Consider the following 22,369-nt stretch of genomic DNA (forward strand, 5'->3'; position numbering starts at 1 on the left):
CCCCGCACCGTCCCTGCCCCGCGGGACGCGGCGGACCGAGGCAGCCGCTGGCTCCCCGCCTCCGCCCCAGCCGCGCACACGGCGGACAGCAGGAAGGCCGCGCTAGTCGGTACCGTCCACCGCCTGGAAAAGAGGGGTTCGGCGCGTCGGCTCCTCGGATCCCTGAATGGGCGGCGGGGAACGGGAAGACTGGCCGCCTCCACCCACGGACCTGAGGCCAGAGCGACTTCGTCCTCGCTCTTGACTTTCAGACGCCCAGCGCGGGCGCTGCCGCGACGCTCCTCGCGGGGAAACGAGAACTGCCCACTGCCGTTTGGATGGCCGCCACGACGGGCAACGAGTGACGGCCGCAGGCCGCGGCCCGGGCTCCGCGGCCCAGCGGAGGCCACGGCGCCTGGGAGGGGCGCCCAGGAAATGCGTCAGGGAGACCGAGGGCAGAACGAACTGCAACTCCCAGAAGCCTCTGCGGCAGCTCCCGCCGCTGGCACGTGCGGCGGCCGGAGGCCCCGGCTCGCCAGCCCGGTGCTAGGGCGCGGGCGCGGCGCGCTTCAATTAACTTAAAGAATTAAAGAAATGGGCAGTAAGAGCACTAAGACGGCAATGGTACAAATTAAGTGTACTAGGGTCTCTGGTTTTTTACAAAAGTCCTAATTTACACTAGAAATAATTAAAAAATGTGTATCATATCAACGTTTTTATAAAGCTCAAGTTTTCTACTTTTATAAAGCTCAGATTAGGGGCGGCATTTTAAAACTACTTTTTGGAGGGGGGGGAAAGAATCTTTGAAATGTGTCAGCCAAAGGTCAGGTGTATTACTGTTTTATATAATGCTTAATTTTTAAAGTCCGTCTGCTATCTGCCACACGGGCGAGTTCTCAAATGAAGCTCCATTTACCAGCTACGTGAACTTGGGCAGGTTACTCAAAGTTCCAACTGTAGCAGCCTTAACTATAGGGAGTATCACATGTTCCTCACGGGGCTCTAATCCAATGCATTAAAAGGCTTAGCAGATTGGTTACCCCGCGTTAAACCGTCTGCAGTTTTAAATATCAGCCACTATTACTATTGTCATGAGCATTCGCTTGGAGCTGCAGCTGTTGTTTCCCCAAAGTCCCTGGTTTTCTAGGTATTTTCAATCAGATTTATTGAGGTATAATTACATACAACCACCTGGGTCCATAAGAAGGGAGTTTAGCAAATGAGCGGCCAAGAAACTTCCACGAAGATAGATCACGCGTGGTCCTGTCCACAGTCCGTTACTCCCCCACGCACAGCCACAGGCAGCACGGATGCACCTGTTCTCCCAAGAGCCTGTTTTAGAACTTTGGAGATGGGGGTCGTACAGGGTCTGCTCATTTGTGTCTGACTTCTAGTACTTACAAGCGGCTTGGAGATTTCTCCATGCTATTGGGGTATCATTCGTTACGCTTTACTGCGGAGCACTCTCTCATCACAGGGCTCAACCACGATTTGCTTCTCCATTCAGATGTGGAGAATTAGTATACACATCCTGTTTACATGTTGTCAATTCAAGGAATGGAACTGATGGGTCATGTGGTAGTGGTGTGTTTAACATTTTAAAGACATGCCGAACTGTTCTCCATAGAGGCTGCTCTGTTTTATCATCCCACCAGCCATGTAGGGGCTTCTGACATCTCCCTTCCTTACTAGCAATGGTTATGCCCGCGTTTTACCGCAGTCATTCTACTGGGTGTGAAATGCTATCTCAACATGATTTTGACTTGCATTTTCCTGGTGACTAACGATGTTGAGTATCTTTACATGGGTTGACTGGACATCCGTATGTATTCTTATAGGCGAAGCACCTGGTAAAATATTTTTACTGGTTTGCCTTCCTGCTATATGCCTTACAAGGGTTCTTTGTCTTCTGGATACATGGATTTGTCAGGTACGTATATTGTGAATATATACTAGTCTCTGGCTTGCATTTTTATGTTCTTGATGGTGTTTTAAAGAGATCTGAGGTTTTTAATTTTAAACAAGTCCAATTACCAACTTTTATTTTATGATTCATGCTTTTCCTGCTATCAAAATCTTTCCCTAGACCAGGGCCATAAATATTTCCTCGACGTCTTCTGGATGTGTAAAGGTTTTAGCTTTAGCATTTAGGTTTGTGATGACTTTTGAAAATTTCTTTTTATGTAATGTGAGGTAAGAGGTTTTTTCTCCCCAATACAAATATTCAGTTTTTACACCATCATTGGTTTAAAAGAGTATCCTTTCCACATTGAATTATTTTGGCACTTGTATCAAACTGTAGTTGACAATGTATGTGTAGGTCCATTTCTGGACTCTTGTTTTATTGATCTATATCTATACTCATGCCAACACTTCATTAGTGTGGTTCTACAAAAACTTTGAAATTAGGCAGTGTAAGCCCTCCAACATTGCAACATTGTTCTTTTTTAAAATTGCTTTGATTATCCTGGATCCTTTAAATTTCCATATAAATTTTTTATTAGCTTGTCAAATTCCTCGCAAGTGCCTCTGAACTTAGTATTTGGGGAGAACTGCCATCTTAACAATATTTCGTTTCCCAACCCTTGTTCATGGCATACCACCCCATGTGTCACCTAGTATGTCTTGTTTATTATGTGTTCTTGAATTTCAGCAATGCTTTACACTTTTTACTGTATAGTAACTTGCTCGTTTCATTAATTTATTTCACATTTTTGTATCACTGTAAATCAGACTATTTTTTACTTCATTTCCAAATTGTTCAATGCTAATATGGAAATGAAATCAATTACTGTATGTTGATTCTGTCTCCTGTGACCTGGCCCAATCGCCTTACACTTATAGCTTATGTGTAGATAAGACCTCTGGAACAGAAAATATTCCATCACCTTCAAGATTGTTTTCCTGATCCTAAAAGTAATAGGTATTCTTTGAAGACACTTTGGAAAGAACAGAAAAGTTAAAAAAAAAAAAAAAAAAAGGAAATGCCAAATCTCCTAATATACAGATTAACTGCAATTAAGCTTCTAACAAAGTTCCTTAGAGTTTTAAGAAAGTTTCATTTCATTGTTTACCGTTCATTTATTTTTTTACATATCTGAGTTTATTCCACATTGACAATTATTTATCATGCTTTTTCCTAACACATGACAGCATCAACATTTTTCCTGTTATCAGACTTTCTCTTTGCATAATTTTGATGTCTGCATATTACATAGATATACTATAAATAACCATTTTGCTATTATACATTTTTATATTGCAAATTTTGCACTATCGTAAGTAATGATTCAGTGGTCATCCACAAACACATTTCTTCCCATATTCCAACACATACAGTACTTACTATGTGCCAGGCACTGCTTTGTACACATTGTACACATTATCACACTAATCCACACAACTCTCTGAGGTAGATACTAGTAGTACCTCCATTTTACAGTTGAGAGAAAAGTGAGCCATCGGCCATCAGAAAGCCTGCAGGGCTCAGTGAAGGGACTACCCTTCTACTCCCACAAAGAGCCACGGTTTACAATGAAAATTGGCTCTGACAGGAATATGTCACACATGTCAATGGTACATGAGCACTGAGAGAGCAGCAGTAATTGAGGGACCTGCGACATAGGACTGGGTCTGACTTCACTCAAAACGTTGCCCCTGACCCAACTCAGTGTCTCAACTATGCCATGAACAGCACGAGTTAAACAGTTCCATGTTCCACGTAGTTCTGAGGTCTCATGATTCTAACAATCATTTCTAGATTTTTCTCCTGGGAAAGATAAAAGATCTTGTTTGGTCTCAACAATATTTATCATTCAAAAACCAATCTCTGAGCATTTAACATATACTTCGTTTGCTATAAAATGGCAAATAATGGTCAGTCCCTGCACACAGGAGAGCCATTTATACAATAAAACAGAATTAAAACAGATTCTCTTCCTAAATCACAGACTTACCAGAGAATCTGTAGATTAAGATTCTCTCCCAAGAAGAGAAAAACCTTTGTATGAACACAATGATCACAATGATTTTGCATAAAATGTTAAAATTTGTTAACTGATTCTCAGAAATGAACCCATACACCCACTATGGGTGAGTGATATCCTCAGGTTGATAAGTTCTTATTATCTAAAAGGGAAAAACACACGTGACTGGAAGGGGATTGAGAACTCAAGTTCTTTTTAGCACTCAAGAAGTTTTAAATGACAGACACTAGGGTGAAGCAATGACAATATTAACAATCACAGTTAATAACTGTAAAGCACTTAATATTCCAGGCACTATTCTAAACTGTTTATATGTTTACTGATTTAATTCTCATCACAATCCCACAAGGTAAGTAATATTTCCCCTGATTTATGGAGGATATCCACCAGTTAGGCACAGAGGAGCTAGATAGCATGCCCAAGGTCACCCAGCAAGTTTAGGGCAGAGGTGGGATTTGAACGTAAGTCTAACTTAAGCTTAATCCTTTTAACCACCAAGTCTTTTTTTTCTAATCCTCATCCGAGGACATGCTTATTAATTTTAGAAAGAGGGGAAGAGAGGAAGAAAGTGAGGCATAGCAACATCAATGTGAGAGAGAAACATTGATCGTTTCCTTTTCATAGGCACCTCAACCAGGGACTGAACCTGCAAGCTAGCCATGTGCTCTGACAGGGGATTGAACATGTGACCACTTGGTTTGCAGTACGAGGCCCAACCAACTGAGCCACACTGGCCATGGCCCACGTGTTCATGATAAAACCAAAAGGTTATTTGGAAGGAAGGTGCTTTTGTGTAGTGCTGGGTTTATATCCTGAACATACTTGCTCCAAGTATTACCCAGTTACCTGCTCCCACTCAAATGGAGACCCTTCGTGGTGTGTTCGTAATACCCAAAATTCCTCTAGGTCCCAATTTCCAGAGAATCACTATTTTCAAATTCACAGGAGACTTTAGTTGTTTAGTACTGTTCAAAACAACTCTATGACATAAAATAACTTGGAATTAATGGCAAAGTTTGCTAAGATGCTTCACAAACTTCCTTCATGGTGGAATAGAGAAACTAGATATCCTTTTTTAATATTTAAAAATGCCTTCAAAAAAGTACTACAGTTAACACCAAATAAACTATAAAACTCACTCATTATCCCATTATCTAACAAATCAATTCTATTCATTTATCCCTACTTTTTCTTTTTTTTAATGTTCACAAACTATACCTCTAGACCAAATGCTCAAACTCCAAATCACTGCCAATGAGAAGACTATCCCTACTTTTTCAATTCTCTTTCACATGCTAATATATTTTTAAGTGGGTACTACTACTACTAACTGTTGCTTTTCCATTATAAGCATTTTCATTTTCCTAGCTAACCAAAATGTGGTTACATCAGACACATAGAACAGACTAAACAACATTAAGTGTCTGAGAAGAGAGTAAAAATGGCATATTAATTCACTGGAATATTATTTTCCATCTTTTGTTACAGTAACTATCAATTATTCTTCTCAGCAACAACTCTCATTTATCTTTTTGAAGCAGCATCATCATTATGTATTTACTTTTTTGAAGAAGGTAAGAAAGCTGAATCATCTCTCAAAAACTCACCTACTTAACGGTGCCTTCTCAGATTTTAGCATTCAAGAGCTTGATCAACAATGCTTCCAGGCCAATTACTTACATAGCAGTTTGTGGAAAGGAGAGACTCTAAATATGTATTTGTGTACTAAAGTGAAATCTGTGGGGTTCCCCCCCTTCCAAGACCAAGTGTCTAGCACACAAAAGAGTAACAACACGACTGAAAGCATTTCCACATGGATTACATCTGTACAGCTCCTCTCCAGTTCTCCAAAGCTAAATAAAGTTACTGTTCTTTATGCAAAATTTTACAATCATTATATTAATAAGTATTTACTCTAATATGTATTTGCCTGGTATCTAATAAGGTTTGGGTTGTTGACAAGCGCTGTCCCACACCGATTACACGTTAGGAACTGCTCTCCAGTGTGAGCAATTTGATGGACTATACGTGGAGAGGTCTGGCTGAAGAGGATTCCACAACGGTTACATTTATAGGTCTCTGCTCCAGTATGGATCCTCTGATGCTTAATAAGGTCATTCTTCCGAATGAAGGCTTTCCCACACTGACAACATTCATATGGTTTCTCTCCAGTATGAATTCTCTGATGCACAATGAGGGCAGAACTCTGGCTGAAGGATTTTCCACAATCATGGCATTCATATGGTTTCTCTCCAGTGTGGGTTCTCTGGTGTGAGAAAAGGTGAGAACTTCGACTGAAGCACTTTCCACAGTCTTTGCACTCAAAGGGTTTCAGTCCAGTGTGAGTTCTATGATGCACAACAAGGTGAGATCTCTGGCTGTAAGACTTCCCACATTCGTTGCACGCATAGGGCCGCACTCGAACGTGAGTTCGCTGATGCAGAATGAGATGTGTGCTCTGTCTGAAAGATTTCCCACATTCAGAACATTCATAAGGTTTCTCACCAGTATGAGTCCTCTGGTGCCTAATAAGCCTGGAGCTATGAACAAAAGATTTCCCACACTGATTACACGTGTACAGTTTGTCTCCCGTATGGGTTCTCTGATGGGTGACAAGGTGAGAGAACCAGCTGAAGGATTTTCCGCATTCTTTACATTCATAGGGTTCCTCACCAGTGTGAGTCTTCTGATGTCCAATGAGGTGGGAACTCCGGCTGAAAGATTTTCCACATTCTTTACATTCATAGGGTTTTTCTCCAGTATGAATAAGCCGGTGCCTAGTAAGATTAGAACGCCAGCTGAAAAATTTTCCACATTCCTTACATTCATAGGGTTTCTCTCTATGTATACCCTTCGATATACCATGGGATGTGCCATGACTATGAGAGTTACCACTATCAGGGCATTTGTAGGATTTCTCTCCTGTTTGAGTCCTTGCAAACTGAATAAGGTGAATGTTCCGACAGAAGGGTTGGCCACATTCACTATTGTTACTTACATAGCTTTCCTGATGACCACTAAAAACTAAATCATCTTTTAAACTTTTAGCATGTGAGTCATGTTTATGGAAATATTCTGTCAGTACTAGTTGAGCAGGAAGGAGACAGTTTGCCCCAAATTTACCATTTTCACTGACTCTCTCTGGAGTAAGTACTTTCTTTTGAGTGAATGCCACTTGCCTCAAATGTCTCTCCTGGTTTTCTTGATACTTGTCCAACGCGCCTTCACATTTCCACACTTCTTCTAATGAGAGATACCAGAGATCACTCTTTGCCATTCCTTCCATTTTAATGTCACAGGATTGCTTATTTTTAGAAATGCTCTTAGTGGGAATTGACTTAATTTCAACTGCAGTGTCCCAATCTGAAAGAAATGAAAAAGGCTTGCATAACTAAAAAAAGTATTAACATTAAAATGGTGGGGTATATGTGGAGACCAAGTATGAAAGCCAGGTAGAGGTGCTTTCAGACACGGTTCTACAACCCTGATAGAGAAGAACACAGCAGCAAACAGGAAATGCACTGGGCAACACAGCACAGAAGAGGAGCAAAGAGAGGAAGGAGAAGCCGCAGGGCTGGGTATGACAGAGGGTTGGGATATTTAGTGGAAAGGGGGTAATAAAAGAAATCCCACAGGAAAGGCTGCACTGCCTTTTTATAATACGACTATTAATGACATTAAAAACCTAAGTGACTTCGTGTTGCCAGGCACCCCCCGACATGCCTTTTTCACACTACAACCAGTTTAATATTCCTGAGCTACGAATGCAGCCATGTCAGGCAATGCCTCTTATCTACATAACAAGAGCACTACAGTGCAATGCCCAGACGACCAACACGGTGAGCCTCAGAGGGCCAGGTGGCTGGCTGGAGGAGCCACCGCACAGAAGCTACCCTGACATAGGTGCTAACCTCAGTTTTCTGCAACTAGTGCTGGATTTCAACAAGTGAATAAACTTTACAAAAATCATTTTGCTTATCTGTAACCTGAGAACAGTAGTATTTCCTGTGCAATATTATAGGTATTACATGTGTTTAAGCATGTGGAATTTTAGTTTTCCTTTTGACAACAATCTCTCAATAAAAATCTAAACTGCTGAATCTAGCCAATTATTTTGGGATACTTATCAACAGACCTTTAGTGTTGCAGACATGGCTGCAGCTGAGAACAGCGGACCAAGTTCTTACCAGTGTTTTGAAAGACCTGCCCTGAAGACAGAAATTTGGTACAATCACTTATAAGACCAAATGAAAAAAAGAAGTCAAAAAGCGTCTATGATATTTAAAAGCACAGTTAAGTCCTCAACATCATCATAGGTTCTGCAACTTTAGGCAAAATGACAAATAACAAAACCATTTTCACTGGAGGCTAACTGATATAAATAAGAGTTACATTCTGCGGCATCTCATCAACATTGTCATGAAACAATGTGGAACGAAATGATGTCAATCAAGCATCTGCTGTAGACTTAACCAAAGTGGGGGCTAGGAAAAAGCAGAGACCTGTACTTAATGAGAAGTTACAATGTTTCACAGAGAGAAGATTTGAGGTGAAACTTACAGGATAACTGAGACTGACAAACTTTATGTACATCACACTCAAAGCCTGAGATGAAGGGACACCCAGGTGTGTAGATGAGGTTTCATAAAGAAACACCTACAGGCTGCTCTGGGCTTGCAATGCTCCACAACTCTAGAAAGCTACAGGACTCACTGGAAAGTGTCCCAGCTGTCCTGTGCATGCAAAGTCAGCTAGTAGCAGCATGACTCAGACAAGCAACACTCAAGAGGTATGAGGAGAAAAATGATGAGTGTTGAACTCAGAAATAAAAAGCAGGGAAAAGATCATTTACAGAGAATAAAAGAGGAAAACAAAAGACTACTTTCTATTTGTTGAACTAAAAGGCTGACTTTCTATACACAGGGAAGCTGGGAAAAGAAGTGACGTTAAGAATCCAATAATGATTTGCATTTTACATGTTAAGACTAAAATAAGATAGTTATAAATTGAAAAAACATTAAATAAAGTACTAGCGTGGGGTGAGAACACAGGTGTGTGAGAGCAGTGGTTCTGGAGAAGGAGAGCGAAGCAGCGGGAACAGGAGAGCCCTGCCACAGTTTCCTAAGTGGCAGAGACAACTCAGGACAGGGGCCAGGGCTGGAGTCCCACTGCAGAGCCCACACAGAGGCTATGGGCAGGGAACACGTGAAAGGGAAAAGATAGGCAAAGAGAATAATGGATTCTGTGAAAATGAGAGAATGCGGGTGCTGGAGTTGGTGGTGCTGAGCAGAGATCAAAACCAAGCACATCAAGACAAAGGTAATTTTAATAAAGAAGTAAGACACCATCGTCTTTGAATGCAAACGCCAAGACTACAGAAAGGCTAGCAGAGGGGAAGGAGAGGGTAAATAAAGTGAGGCTTCTCAGAAATGAGACCAGTGATCACTACCTCCAGGGACGCTGGCCCAATGGATCATTGAGGCTACTGCCCACAAGGCCTCTTCTCTGGTCCTCACCTGGACGGGTGTCTTGGCGAATCCCTCTCTCCGCCAGCCATGGCTCTTCCCCCTTCTCCAACTGGAGGATCACATCTGGCTTGAGAAGCTGATGTCCTGCTCACAGTGAAAGATAAAGAACTGGGCAAGAGTTGGGGAGCTCTGAGGTGGACACAGAGAAGCATCCCAGATGTAACCTGAACCCCTATACCCTTCAAATCCCTGGGGAACTCTGAAGAACAGAGAAGGTGAGGCTACAGAGGCAGAAAAATGGGTCTTTTTACAAATTCAACAAATAAAAACTATTTTCCCCCCCACAAAAGCAGGAGTATAAAAACTCTGTTCTATGCCCCAAAGAAATTAGGTCCGTGAACCAAAGCTCACACTCTGATACATGCTTCAGGGTCTCCACACCTTTTCATCGATGAAGAACCAAAATCACCGCAGGGAGTGCATCTCTGAAAACAGAGGTTAGCCTTACCCAAGGACACCAGATTCTTGTAGTTCTCCAGCATCACGTCTTTGTACATGATCTGCTGAGCAGCGTCCAGGAGCTTCCATTCCTCCCTGGTGAAGTTCACAAGTATATCCTTGAAGGTCACCAGTGTCTGCAACACGAAAAAAGTTCGCAGTAGGCCTGGTGTGTATTGCTGCCCTCCCTTCCCTGAATACTGACAGAAAGACAGATGAGGCAGACAATGCTGGCGCAGGGAAAGAAGACGGGCCAGAATTTACCCGAGTCAGCAGTACGTATTGTGGATGTTGGCCAAGCCCTAGAGGAACAGCTATTAGGTATATTAGGTGACTACAGTCCTAAAGCCAGTTCTGTTATGCTTTAGGTTTAGAAACTGTCAGAAGCACTTTTATTTAAATCAAGTTTACTACAAACAGTTATAGCAAAGAGAACCAGAAACCGAAAGTTCATCTACATTTATATTATGTGAAATACAGAACATAATTCAAGGCAGGAAAAGGGGGGGAACAGCCTTGAGTTCAGAGTAACTTAATGCTAAGAGGCCAACCTAACCATGTTTTATGACCCAAAATAATTATCTAAAACATTTTCTCTAAACATTTATAGACGTAAAAATGGAGAAGATATTATATTTTTATAGCAGCAAAACAATTTGACCAAAAATAGACAAAGAAGCAAGGCCTTTATTATAATGCTACATCGAAAAGAACTGATGCTTGCATATGCGGGGGGAAAAGCCTACTTTAATGACTGAGGATTTCTTATCAAAGGCCAAGAAGGTCAGAAGTAAAATAACATTTTTTTTTAATGCTGAAAGAAAACTGTCAGGCCAGAATTTCTATGTCCAATGAAAATATCTATGAAGAATGATGCAAAATACATTCTCAAATGAAGTAAACCTAATAGCATTTGTCACCAGCAGACCTGCTCTAAAAGACATGCAACAGGTACTTCCTTCAGGCCGAAGGGAAATAATACCAGACAGAAACTTTAAATCTCAAGAGTAAAGGAGAACAAAAATGGTAAATATAGTAAGCTAGTTTTCTCTTAAATCCTTCAAACCATGCAGGACAGTTGAGACAGAGCCTGCATCACTTGCTGGTAGGGTTTTCCCTGTATGTTGAGGGGACAGGTGAGGAACCCTGAAGGGAAGAAGCTGACTGGGGTGCAGGGAGCCCTGCCCCTAATCCAGTCTCTCAGGCCAGAGGCTCCACCCTTCTTGGAGCTCTTTCTGCCTGGGTTGCAGTCGCCCCTTGATAATTATGTTACTTGTCCCCGAGTTCCTCCAGAACGCCTTCCCCCACACAGGGAGGAGTTCACACAGCCAGAACCACACCCAGGACAGCCAGGGGTTAGAGAAGCCCTGCAGGGACCAACACTCAGCTCTTTCACCCTCTTTGGAGCAGAAACCTGCTATGGGCTCAGTTCTTTAGTGTGGACACAAAGGGTTTCACTCCTCAATATCACCTCACTTGATTCCTGCCCACATTACTGATAAACTCGTTTCTTTGATATAAAAGGAAATAAAAACTACTTCTAACAATAAAACAAAATGGTGCTAGTTTCCTAGAGGAGAGAGTCTGAAACACAATTTATGAAGTTGTAGGCAACTTCAGAACCTAAGCAAAGAGATTTTCAGTTGGAAAACAAAGAAAGGCAGTGCTCGACGTACTGGGGACTGGGCAGTCAGGGCCTTGGCTTCCATGACCTCCGCGTTCTTGGCGATGCTTTCCCGAGCAATGACAGATCCGAGAAGGCAAAGCTGGGAAAAGAAAGAAACCTGAAGTAAGTTTGCTGTGGCTGGGATGTTTCACAAATCCTCAGCCTAGCCTCCCTCTTACCACACAGAGGAACCTTAGAGATTCCAAAGCTCCCATGAGGAGGAAGGGAGAGCTATGCAGATTGCCTTTTTCCCCTTCACCTCCAGAGTTCAAAGCCAAATTTCATCTGGAATGAAACTGTTCTACTGCTACAAATTCTCCTTTCTGAGGAAATCAAATAATACCCAAAACCTGACCTGATCAAACACCCTCACTTTACAGCTTAGACAAGTGCAGAAGTGATTTGAAGAACAAGAAACATGCGATGCGCATTGCTGGCCCAAAGGTGGAATGTGCCATGTGGCAAGAGGTGCGGCACCCAGCAGACAGCCAGCAAGGAAACAAGGACCTCAGTCCCATAGTCATGAAGAAACTCGAGCGAGCGTGGATGCTCCCCCACACCCTCCAGGTGAGAACTTAGACCAACTAACACCTGGTACCAGCTGTTGGGTATCTGAGCAGAAAACCCACACAGTGCTTCAGACTTCCACCTACAGAGCTGAGCGCTAGTAATTGGGTGCTGTTTGAAGCTGCTAAATTTGTCACACAGCGATAGTCAGCTAATACCTGGCCAATTCTTTTATGGGTACTTACCTACCTATTAAGAAATAAATATACATTTACTTAAGTACTTGGCACTGCCTGTCATTCTTTCTGGTAGATAATGATTTCTACTTGGTTTCATTTCCTTTCTCCCTAAATGACATCTTTTAACATATCTTGTAATATGTGTCTGCAGGTAATAAATTGTTTCAGCTTTTGTAAATCTGATAATGTCTTTATTTTGCCTTTGTATCTTTTTAAAACAGCTTTATTCAGACATGACTCACATATCATATGATTCAACCAAAGTGTACAAAATCATTGGTTTTTGGTATATTATATTAATCTAAAATTATGGTGAAATATATACAACCAAATATGCCATTTTAACCACTGCTGTGTATAATTCAGTGACATTACTTTCATAATGTTGTACAGCCATCACTGCTAATTACAAAGTTTTTTTCCTCACCCCAAACAGAAATTCCTAAACATTGAGCAATATTCCTCTCTCCCCTCAAACCCCGATAACTTCTTGTCTATTGTACTTTGTTTCTAAAAATTTGCCCATACTAAATATATCCTGTAAGTAGAGCATACAATATTTGTGCTTTTGTGTTTGGCTTATTTTACTTAACATGTCTCAAGGTTAATCGTTGATGTAGCATGTATAAGAAGTTCATTCCTTTTGACGGCTCAATTACATTCCATTGTACAGAACCACCACCTTTTGTTTATCCATTTATCTGGGTTGTTTCCATCTACTGGTTATTGTGATTAATGCTACAACGAATACTGGCACACAAGAATCTGCTGGAGTCTGGGCTTTCAATTCCTTTGGGCATATACCTAGGAACGGAATTCCTATGTCACATGGTAAATTTTTTTGTTTAGATTTTTAAGGACCCACCAAACTTTTCAATTATGGCTGCATCATTTTACAATCACACCAGCAATGTACAAGGATTCCAAGTTTTCCACAGCTTGCCTATGTGTTGTTATTCCATTTTTTAAATTATTACAGCCATCCTAGCAGTTGTTAAGTGATATCTCCTTGTGGTTTTAATTTGCATTACTTTCATGTGCTTTCTAGTTATTTGTATGATCTTTAGAGAAATGTCTGTTCAAGTTCTTTGCCTATTTTTAAATTGGGTCATATGTCTTTTTGTTGATAAGTACTAGTTCTTTCTACATGGTGGATGTGAAACCCTTATCAGATACATGTGATTTCTAAATATTTTCTCCCATTCTGTATACTGATTTACCTTTTTTGTTGAAATATATTTTTGCTGACTATAGGATTTGATGTAGACAGTTACTTTTCCTTTCAGTGCATTACAGATAAAGCTCATTCACAATGATACTCTGGGGATTAGAAGAGTTTTCCTGTCTGGCCAGTAGCGACAGGCAATATTACCCATGTGAATGCCGGGTACTATTTCCTCTCATCCTTCAGGGGATTGTTTCACTGTCCTCAGGTCGTTCCTTTACACATGTGTGGTGACTTGTGTTCTGATAACTTAAGATCTCCCCTCTCTGGTATCTGTCCTTTGAACTCTAGCTGCTTCGATCTCCCCAGATTCTCAGCTCCACATCCTTGACACAGGCAGACTGTTTGGCTCCATGCCAGTTTCTCTGTCCTCTGCTGTAACCTGAAAACCCTCTCAAGGCAACAAACTGGGGTGACCAGAGGGCTTACCTCATTGGTTTTCCATCTCACAGGAATTATTGTCCTGCATTGTCTGACACCCAGCGTCTTCAAACAATTGTTTCATGTACTTTGTCTTTTTGTTGTTGTTGGGTTGTTTGGGAAAGAAGGTAAATCCACTCCCTGTTATTCCATCTTGGCCAGAAGCAGAAGTCTATAAACATTATATTTTTAACTTGTTTTAAATTTAGACTATAAATTTCCATATTTTGATTAATGTGTTTGAATACTTTTGCTATGTCTACATTTGTAGTTTTTGTATTTTGTTTTCTTTATATGATTTGCCCCTTGGTCTTCTGAAGATGTGAATGCTTTCCACTTCAGTTACATGCACATTTACATAAATAGAAGCACTATGGTTTATGCCCCCATGCCGGTGAACAAGTCCCACCAATGGCCCCTGTTACAGAGGGTACTGGTGGCCTCTCAATTGTTCTTGAAGCTCTTTTTTTACTTTACTTCCTCCCTCACCTAGTTTTCCTCCTTGGCACTTCTTAGTCTTTCCTAATGATTTCAAAAATCATGATTTGCTTAAATCCTCAGTCGTTTAGTATTAGTTGCATCCTCAGTCTTTTCTGGTCTCGATTTTCAGCACGCCCCAGGACACTCTCAGGACACAGCACATCTTGCTTTGTCCCCACTGTCTATCCCACTGCAAGGTACACAGTGGAACCAAGTGTTTTGTCTGGAATGAAAAGACAACTCTGTCTTCTAACCCAACCTCATTCCCTAACCTCAAATGCACAGTTCTAACTATGGCTAACAGCATGGATTGTGAGGCGAGATGGCATGGTTTCAAAAACCTGCTCTATTACCTACAAGGTGGTTTCTTAACCTGTCTGTATCTCAGTGTTTTCATCTTCACAATGGGGATAAAATAGTGCCTACCTTATAAGAGTTATGATAATTGAGTAAGTCAATATGTACAAAACACACAGAACACTGCCACACACGTGGTGAGGATTATTTGTTAACTAAGAAACCACCTGGGAGCTTCCAGTTGGTGACGATGTGGAAATCAGGAGGGTGGTGCCCTAGAGAGGGCATGAAGGCTCTGTGCCCCTCCCATACACCTGGCCCTATGAATCGCTTCCATCTGGCTGTTTCTGGGTTATATCCTTGTATAATAAATCAGTGATCTAGAGAGAGATTATTGGTATTTCACTATTTTCCACATGAATGGAGGTAATAAAATGATTTTGCTATTTATGTCAACAGTTTTGAAAGACTTTAATCCCTTAAATAAATAAATGATGCCCCCCCACCCCCACCAAGCCCCAGCTGGTATGGTTCAGTTGGTTGCAGCATCGTCCTGTACACCGAAAGATCTCCAGTTTGATTTCCAATCAGGGCACATGCCTGGGTTGTGGGTTCAATCCCTGGTTGGGGTGCGTGCAGGAGGCAAACAATTTCTGTTTCTCTCTTACATCGATGTTTCTCTGTTGCTCCCCCTCTCTCTTGAGAATAAAAAATAAACCTTTAAAAAAACTGATGCTGCACAAGACATCAGCTAAACCAAGCAGACAATATGAAGCTGAGCAGTATGAGTTGTCAAAAAAAAAGGTAGCTTGTTCAGATCCCACTACGGCGGGAGCCAGCTTTACCATGGCACGGGCAGAAAGGCCTGTGGAGAGTATGCCTGCCAAAAGGATCAAAAGTGCTATCTGAAACTTTCTGCAAAAATAGTTCTAACAATGTGAAGGAGGATAAAGACTGACTCCAACTGGTCAGTTACGAACACTTCCAGTGACTTTGAAATCTGATTATTGCTAACCTTACCCCCTCCTGGAGTAATTCCTTTCCCATTCTAGAAGACCCTCCCTACAAAATGCATTCCTTCTGGAAAAAAAAATGTGACATCTAGTGACTCAGCAATGCTAGTGTCTTTCTGGACCTTGTCCTCTTTAACAACCAATCAGTATACTCTCCCATGTTACTTTGGATTACACTGCTATGGCCTTGGGTCAAGCCCTCAGAATTCTTGACTTAGACATGGAACTTGGCTCCTCTGCCTTCTGTCTCTCCCACTCCCATAATCTACATCAGCGTCATCTCTATGAAACGCAAGTTTCACTCCTTGATTAAAATTCTGCTGGTGTCCCAGGACTGACAGGAAAATTGACCAAGTCAGAGTTGTTGTCATTTTTTTAGATGACAATCTAAGGGAAAAGAGGTCAGTGCTCCTGACTCAATAGTCAGATATTGCATGTTATGAAAATTTTTGTGGCACACAGGTTGAAAATTGCAGTCAGCACAGAGTTTTCAGTGCTCCCAGCACTTTGACACTCTGCCTCAGGCCACCACTATTTACTTATCAGCCTCCCCTAAGAAAACTAGGATAATCTCATTTTAAATCTCAAAACAGGCTAGCATAGTGCTTTACACTTTGATTTGTTCACTCTGGCATTTGTCGAATACTCACTGAGCACCACAATGAAAATGTGTCTTTTCCCAAGATGTCTGCCTTCAGGTCTGTTTGAAGACCCAACACGTGAGGGCCAGGGCCCAGAGACAGTCAGGGCCCAGTTGTAGACAGTTTCTCACTCAAATATATGGAGTACATGCTTCTTTTTTAAGATTTTATTTATTTATTTATTTTTGGAGAGGGGAAGGGAGAAAGGAGATAAGCATCAATGTGTAGCTGTCTCTCGCACACCCCCTACTGGAGACCTGGCCCGCAACCCGGGCATTTGCCTTGACTGGGAATTGAACCTGTGACCTTTGGCTTTGCAGTTCAGCACTCAGTCCACTCAGCCACACCAGCCAGGGCTAGAGGACATGCTTCTTCTTTTTCTTCTTTAAATATTTTATTTATTTATTTTTAGAGAGAGGGGACAGGAAGGAGAGAGGGGAGAAACATCACTGTGTGCCAATTGCGAATAGACTGTGTGGTTGCCTCTCACATGCCCCCTATTAGGGACCTGGCCTGCAACCCAGGCATGTGCCCTGACTGGGAATCGAACCGGCAACCCTTTGGTTCACAGGCCAGCACTCAATCCACGGAGCCACACCAGCCAGGGCTGGAGTACATGATTCTTAATAAACAGAACAGGACCTGTTTATACTCTGAATAACTTCATGAGTATTTGGCATCTGCAAAAGACAAGAAATGATCAGCAAAGAACCCAGCAGCCACACAGTTAGGACTCGGGCCAGCAGAGATGGCAAAGACATATGTAAAAATACAAAAGGAAAGATGATGCATCTCTGAAAACTCAGCAAATGTACACTTTCATTTTCTATAATTCATTTTATGTGAATTTTACATAAAAAGAAAAAGCTAAACAAATATTAAATTCTAGTTAATAACATACATGCATCCTGAAGTACTTAGGGTAAGTACACTGATGTCTGCAATTTACTTTGAAATGCATTAGGAAAAAAGATGGACTGATTAATAAAGGGACAAATAAATATATGTTAATATATTTACAGTAAAATAGTAATAGAGTGTAGAAGAGGGGCTCAAGAATTATTCACTGTAAAATCCTTTTAATTTAACTATATGTTCAAAAGTTTTCATAATAAAATGTTGAACAGAAAAGGCAAGGATAACACAGCAGAGAGGTATTGTGTGGAGGAGGCAAAAATGATGCATGTGGTGTTGGTTCTAAGCCACAGGCACATATTGGGTTGGCCAAAAAGTCTGTTTAGTTTTTCCATAAAATAAAAGACACATTTTTCTTTTCACAAATAACTTTATTGATTTGGATATTTTGAGTATGTTGGCTATCTCCCGCTATTGGCTTCTAGTGGGCAGATGCCAAGAGTGATACTAAACATCTTCCAATGCATAAGACAGCCCCACAGTAAAGAATTATTTGGCCAAAATTTTAATAGTACCAAGTTATTTCGCAAACCACTTTTGACACATTAAATCAGTCACAGCATCTTCTCCATACGCTGCACAAATTTTTTTTGTTTCAGTTGTGTTTTTACCTTTCTTGAAATAATGAAACATAATATGCTGAAAATGTTATATGTCTTTTTCCATCTTCAATATTAAAATGGCTACACAAAAATCCACCAATCTTGTGAAGTTTATTTTAACACAGACTAATATGATAGCTATCACAATACAATCTAACAAAAATTGTTTTGAATGAAGTTAAAGACAACTAGGTGCTTTTTGGCCAACCCAATACAACATGACACTTCTTTCTCCTTAACATAAACATATTACTTAAAACCTAAAATGTTTTTTAAACGAATCTTTCAGTGCATGAATTATGTGAAGAAAACCAAGACAACCCATATTTTCTAGGAGTATTTCTCCTTTAACAAGAATGTTTTCTCACTAAATTACGAAGAAATGAGCCACTTCCAAAACATTTTAAGAAGTTGAAGATAAAAAGAAAAAAGCAAAGTGCATAGGGGTTCTCTTTAAAAATCCCAGTTACATTTTTTTCTTCTTCTTTTTTTTTAATCCTCACCCAAGGACATGCTCACTAATTTTAGAGAGAAAGGAAGGGAGGGAGATGGAAGAGAAACATCGATGTGAGAAATATTGATTGGTTGCCTCTCCTATGCACTCCCGCCAGGGACAGGACCCGCAACCTAGTCATGTGCCCTGACTCAGGACGGAACCGGGACCTTTCAGTTTACAGGAGGATACTCCAACCAACTGAGCCACGTCAGCCACTGTCCAGTTATATTTTCTTGATAATTGAATTTAATCTATAAACAGCAGTCATTATTTCTATTCATCCTTTATTTTTATTTTATATCTATTAAGGTTTTAAAGTTTTCTCATAGTTCAGGCATATTTCTAGTTAATACTCGGTTATTTCTGCCAATTGCGAATAGACTATCTTTTACAAAGGTATGTGCTAACTTGTTGAAGACAGTAAAGAATCTGATAACCTATACATTTCCTTTTCACTCACTTTACTGAAAACTCCTTGATGTTAACTGATCGTACACGTTAGAGATGCAGTTCATTAACTAATAAGGATAATTCTGTAATCTCTCTTTCAGACAGTCCTTGATTCTTTGTAAATACTGTGCTGTCCTAACCAGAATTTTGAGACACTTTTTATATGAAACACTGATAAACAGACACATTCTCATTTAATTTCGGGTATGTATCTCCAATTCTTGCCCTGTGGCTGGCACACACTAAAAGTTCAAAATATTTGTGTTGAGAGAAGAAATGAAAGAACCGGTGAACAGCTTTCAAGGAAAGGCAGAAAAGGCAATTAACCATCCCGGATGCTTCACAAGACAGGGGAAAATTTTACTGGGACAGAGGCGGGTCGATTAGGCGATACCTAGGTCACAGGGCAAGGTCAGTGCGGTGCTGAGGTGGCTTTACAGGAAGCGCGTGCCCTGGCCGGCGTGGCTGAGCGTCCGCCCGAAAGGTCACCGGGCCGCTCCTGGTCAGGGCGCCTGCCCGGGTTTCCGGCTGCGGCCCGTGAGGGGGCCCGTGAGGGGCAACCAGCTGGCGGTTCTCCCGCATTTCATTTCGGTGTTTCCCTCCCTCTCTTTCTGCCTCCCTTCCCCTCTCTCTAAAAAGCACGTAAGTCAAGTCTTCTTTAAAAAGTGTCTCTCGGGCAGACAGGTCTCTCGCCAACCTGACTGACGCGTGTCGGAAGGCACTCTGGTAACACCCTGCCTCCCCGTTTACTCCCCCCTTTTTTAAACAGTATATTCTGCTACTCAAGTACACACGGAATTGCAGTTCTTCATCTTCCCATGCACTCTGGGTGGGACCTATGGACTCCTGACAGTCCTACGAGATGCGCCTTCGACGTTCCTATTAGACGGTGGGTGGCACACGTCATCTCTAGTCAATAACTCCAGTATCGAAAGGAAATAAAGTTATAGTAAATTCAACTGTCTCTGAAAAATAAAACTGGGTGAGACACATACACACCACCGGCTAATCGACTTGAGTTAGAAAGCAAAACAAACAGCAAAGACCACGAAGAACAGGCAGCCGGGAGCTGCCGACGTTTAAGTTCTGCGTGAGGGCCACACACAAACGCGTCCGATCTTAAGCACAGCAAGCGCCGCTCAGACGGGCATTTTAGCGAGTAAGACGGACGTCGCAGCGAGCGAGACCGACCCAGCCCTCTGCTCCCCAGCACCCCGGGCGGAACCCAGCAGCACGCATCTGCGAAAACCAGCGTGAGCACGCGGGGGCCTCCCAGAAACGGACGGAGAAGAATCCCCCACCCCAGCAAACAGGAGGAGCGCGACCGGCCGCAGCACGACCCTTCACACCGCCGGTCCCGGCGGGGCGTGGGGCCGCGACCGCGGAACCGCCTCCCTTTGCACGGCCGAGAATACCGGGCTCAAGGTCACCACAGGGTACTGTCCTTATTCCTCACACGCGTTTCTATGAACACTACGAAAAACATCCAGAAGTACCGTCCGGGGAAGAAGTCACTCACGCGAGCGGTAAAAAAAATCCCCGTTAAGAAGAAAAACTGTTCGCCGATGAAATCACGTCTCCCCAGCACGACGAGGCTCAGAAACCGCGGTCTCACCACACGGGTCCATACGTGTCCGAATACGAGGCACACACGCACCCGGCACCTGCGCGTACCTGCGAGAAGACCTGGAAGGTCGACAGGGAGCAATCCTGTCACGACGGCGACAGCTACGGCTCTTCAATGAGAGCCCTGTCTCCGGGGGCGGCTCCGCAGAACAGGCGTGACGGCCGAGCCAGGAGGGCTCTCCGCGGCCCCCCGGCGCCTCGTCGCGTGTCCCCGTCCCTCGCGCACGCGCGCCCAGACTCCTCAAGCCCACGCCGGCCCGTCCACGCACGAACCATCCGAGCCTCTCGCGCACACTTCGCCTTCCTCACAGCGCTGGCCCCTCAGCCAAGAACCGAGGCCGTGACGCAAAGCCCAGAATCCCTCCGCGAGGAGGAGCGAGGGCTCCTGGGAAATGTAGTCTCGGCCCTCGCGAGACCTCCGAGCCCGGCCATTCCCCCGGGCGGCCTCAGGGTGCCGCCGCCCGCCCAGCGCTGCTCTCCAGGCCTTTCTCGCGGAGGCCCCGCAGTTCTGACGCTGAGAGGCAGGTCCTCAGGTGACAGGTGAGCGCGGTGGAGCCAGTGGACCCTGAGGAGACGCGGCGAGTGAGAGGGGCCATGGGGAGCCGTCACCCAAGTTCTGCTGTGAGCAGGAAAGGCCCTGCCCGGAAAGCAGCCGGGGAAACGGGGGCTGAAAAGGCCTGAAGCCAAGTGCCGGGGTGCGGGATGCGGTCCCAGGGCGGCCTTCTCCGGGGTAAGGCGCTTCCCCGGGGGGCGGGAACGCGTCCGGGGAGCCGCTGGGTCCCGGTTGCGGAGCAGGTTCGACTCTTTACTGACAGTGAAGGGAGCAGAGCCGGCGGGTCCTGGGGACCTTCTTTCTTTACCCAGGAGCTTCCCTGGAGGTCGTAGTCCCTCAGCCTGTTAACGGGATGCGTCACAGAATATAATTTCTGTAAAGCAAACCTTAAATTAAGAGACTTAAAATTGTATTAAAAAATTGTATGAACCTTAGGTGGACTGTGAGCCTAAGGAAATTTTTTTTTAAAACATGAGATAAAAAATTTAACACTGCCTATATCATTTGTATATTAAGGAATTATTACTAGTTTAGTAGGTGTGATAATATCCTGGTTATGATTCCTGAAGGGTTCTTATCATCCACAGGTGAATTCTGAAATACTTACAAACAATATGTCATTTCCAGGTCTGTTAAATAGTGATGGATACAAGAGTGTTCATTATACTATCACATTATAGTAGCAATAATAGTTCTGCTTTTCAACCATTGTTATATTCTTGGTCAGTCCCTGCCTCAGTGGGTTACAGCATTACTTTAATACTCTGCCATATTCATTAATACTTTACTTGGGGCTTTTTCAGTGTGCAGAATTAAAATTGCACTTTAATCTTTCTTTGTACTATTTGTACTGTAAAGATTTTACAAGTCTCAGTAATTTGGGAAGAACAGCTTTTTTCTTCTATTCTGTAAAATATTTTTCCTTAAAGCTTGGTTAAAAATCTGTAGGGGTAAATACTTTACTTCTGATTCCATTTTTTTTCCCCAGTAGTTGATTGCTTTAGGTTTTGTAGTTCTTACTGAGTCAATTTTGGACGCTGAAGTTTTTGCAGACCGTTATTCATATGATCTGAATTTTTAAGTTTGCATACAATTGTTTATGCTATTTTTATAGTAATTTTTTAAATGAGTGCTTTTTAGTGATACTTAAAAATCACTGCTATAATTTTAGCTTGAGTGTAATATTTATCTGGACCATCTTTTTTATTCTTGATTTGTCCTGCAATATATATAACTCTGTTAAATCTTTTCAAAGCGGCAGATTTGGGTTATTTTTTGTGATGTCTTCTGGTTTTGTCTTATATCTTT

The 22,369-nt window shown here is 42.5% G+C and overlaps 1 protein-coding gene across 1 annotated transcript; it reads right to left on the reverse strand.

The window, feature by feature from the left end:
- Window positions 1-5,796: 5,796 nt before the first annotated feature.
- Window positions 5,797-20,583, reverse strand: ZNF10 (zinc finger protein 10). Its single transcript, XM_054594194.1, has 5 exons — window positions 20,557-20,583; window positions 11,608-11,697; window positions 9,942-10,068; window positions 9,482-9,577; window positions 5,797-7,328 (listed from the first exon to the last, which is right to left on the reverse strand). The coding sequence occupies exons 2-5, from the start codon at window positions 11,638-11,640 to the stop codon at window positions 5,881-5,883; spliced, it is 1,704 nt and encodes a 567-aa protein (XP_054450169.1). The 5' UTR covers window positions 11,641-11,697; window positions 20,557-20,583; the 3' UTR covers window positions 5,797-5,880.
- Window positions 20,584-22,369: the final 1,786 nt, after the last annotated feature.

This window comes from Pteronotus mesoamericanus, unplaced genomic scaffold (genome assembly GCF_021234165.1).
Source record: "Pteronotus mesoamericanus isolate MK-2021 breed Mesoamerican mustached bat unplaced genomic scaffold, CSHL_Meso_final scaffold_507, whole genome shotgun sequence".
Classification (NCBI taxonomy): Eukaryota; Metazoa; Chordata; class Mammalia; order Chiroptera; family Mormoopidae; genus Pteronotus; species Pteronotus mesoamericanus.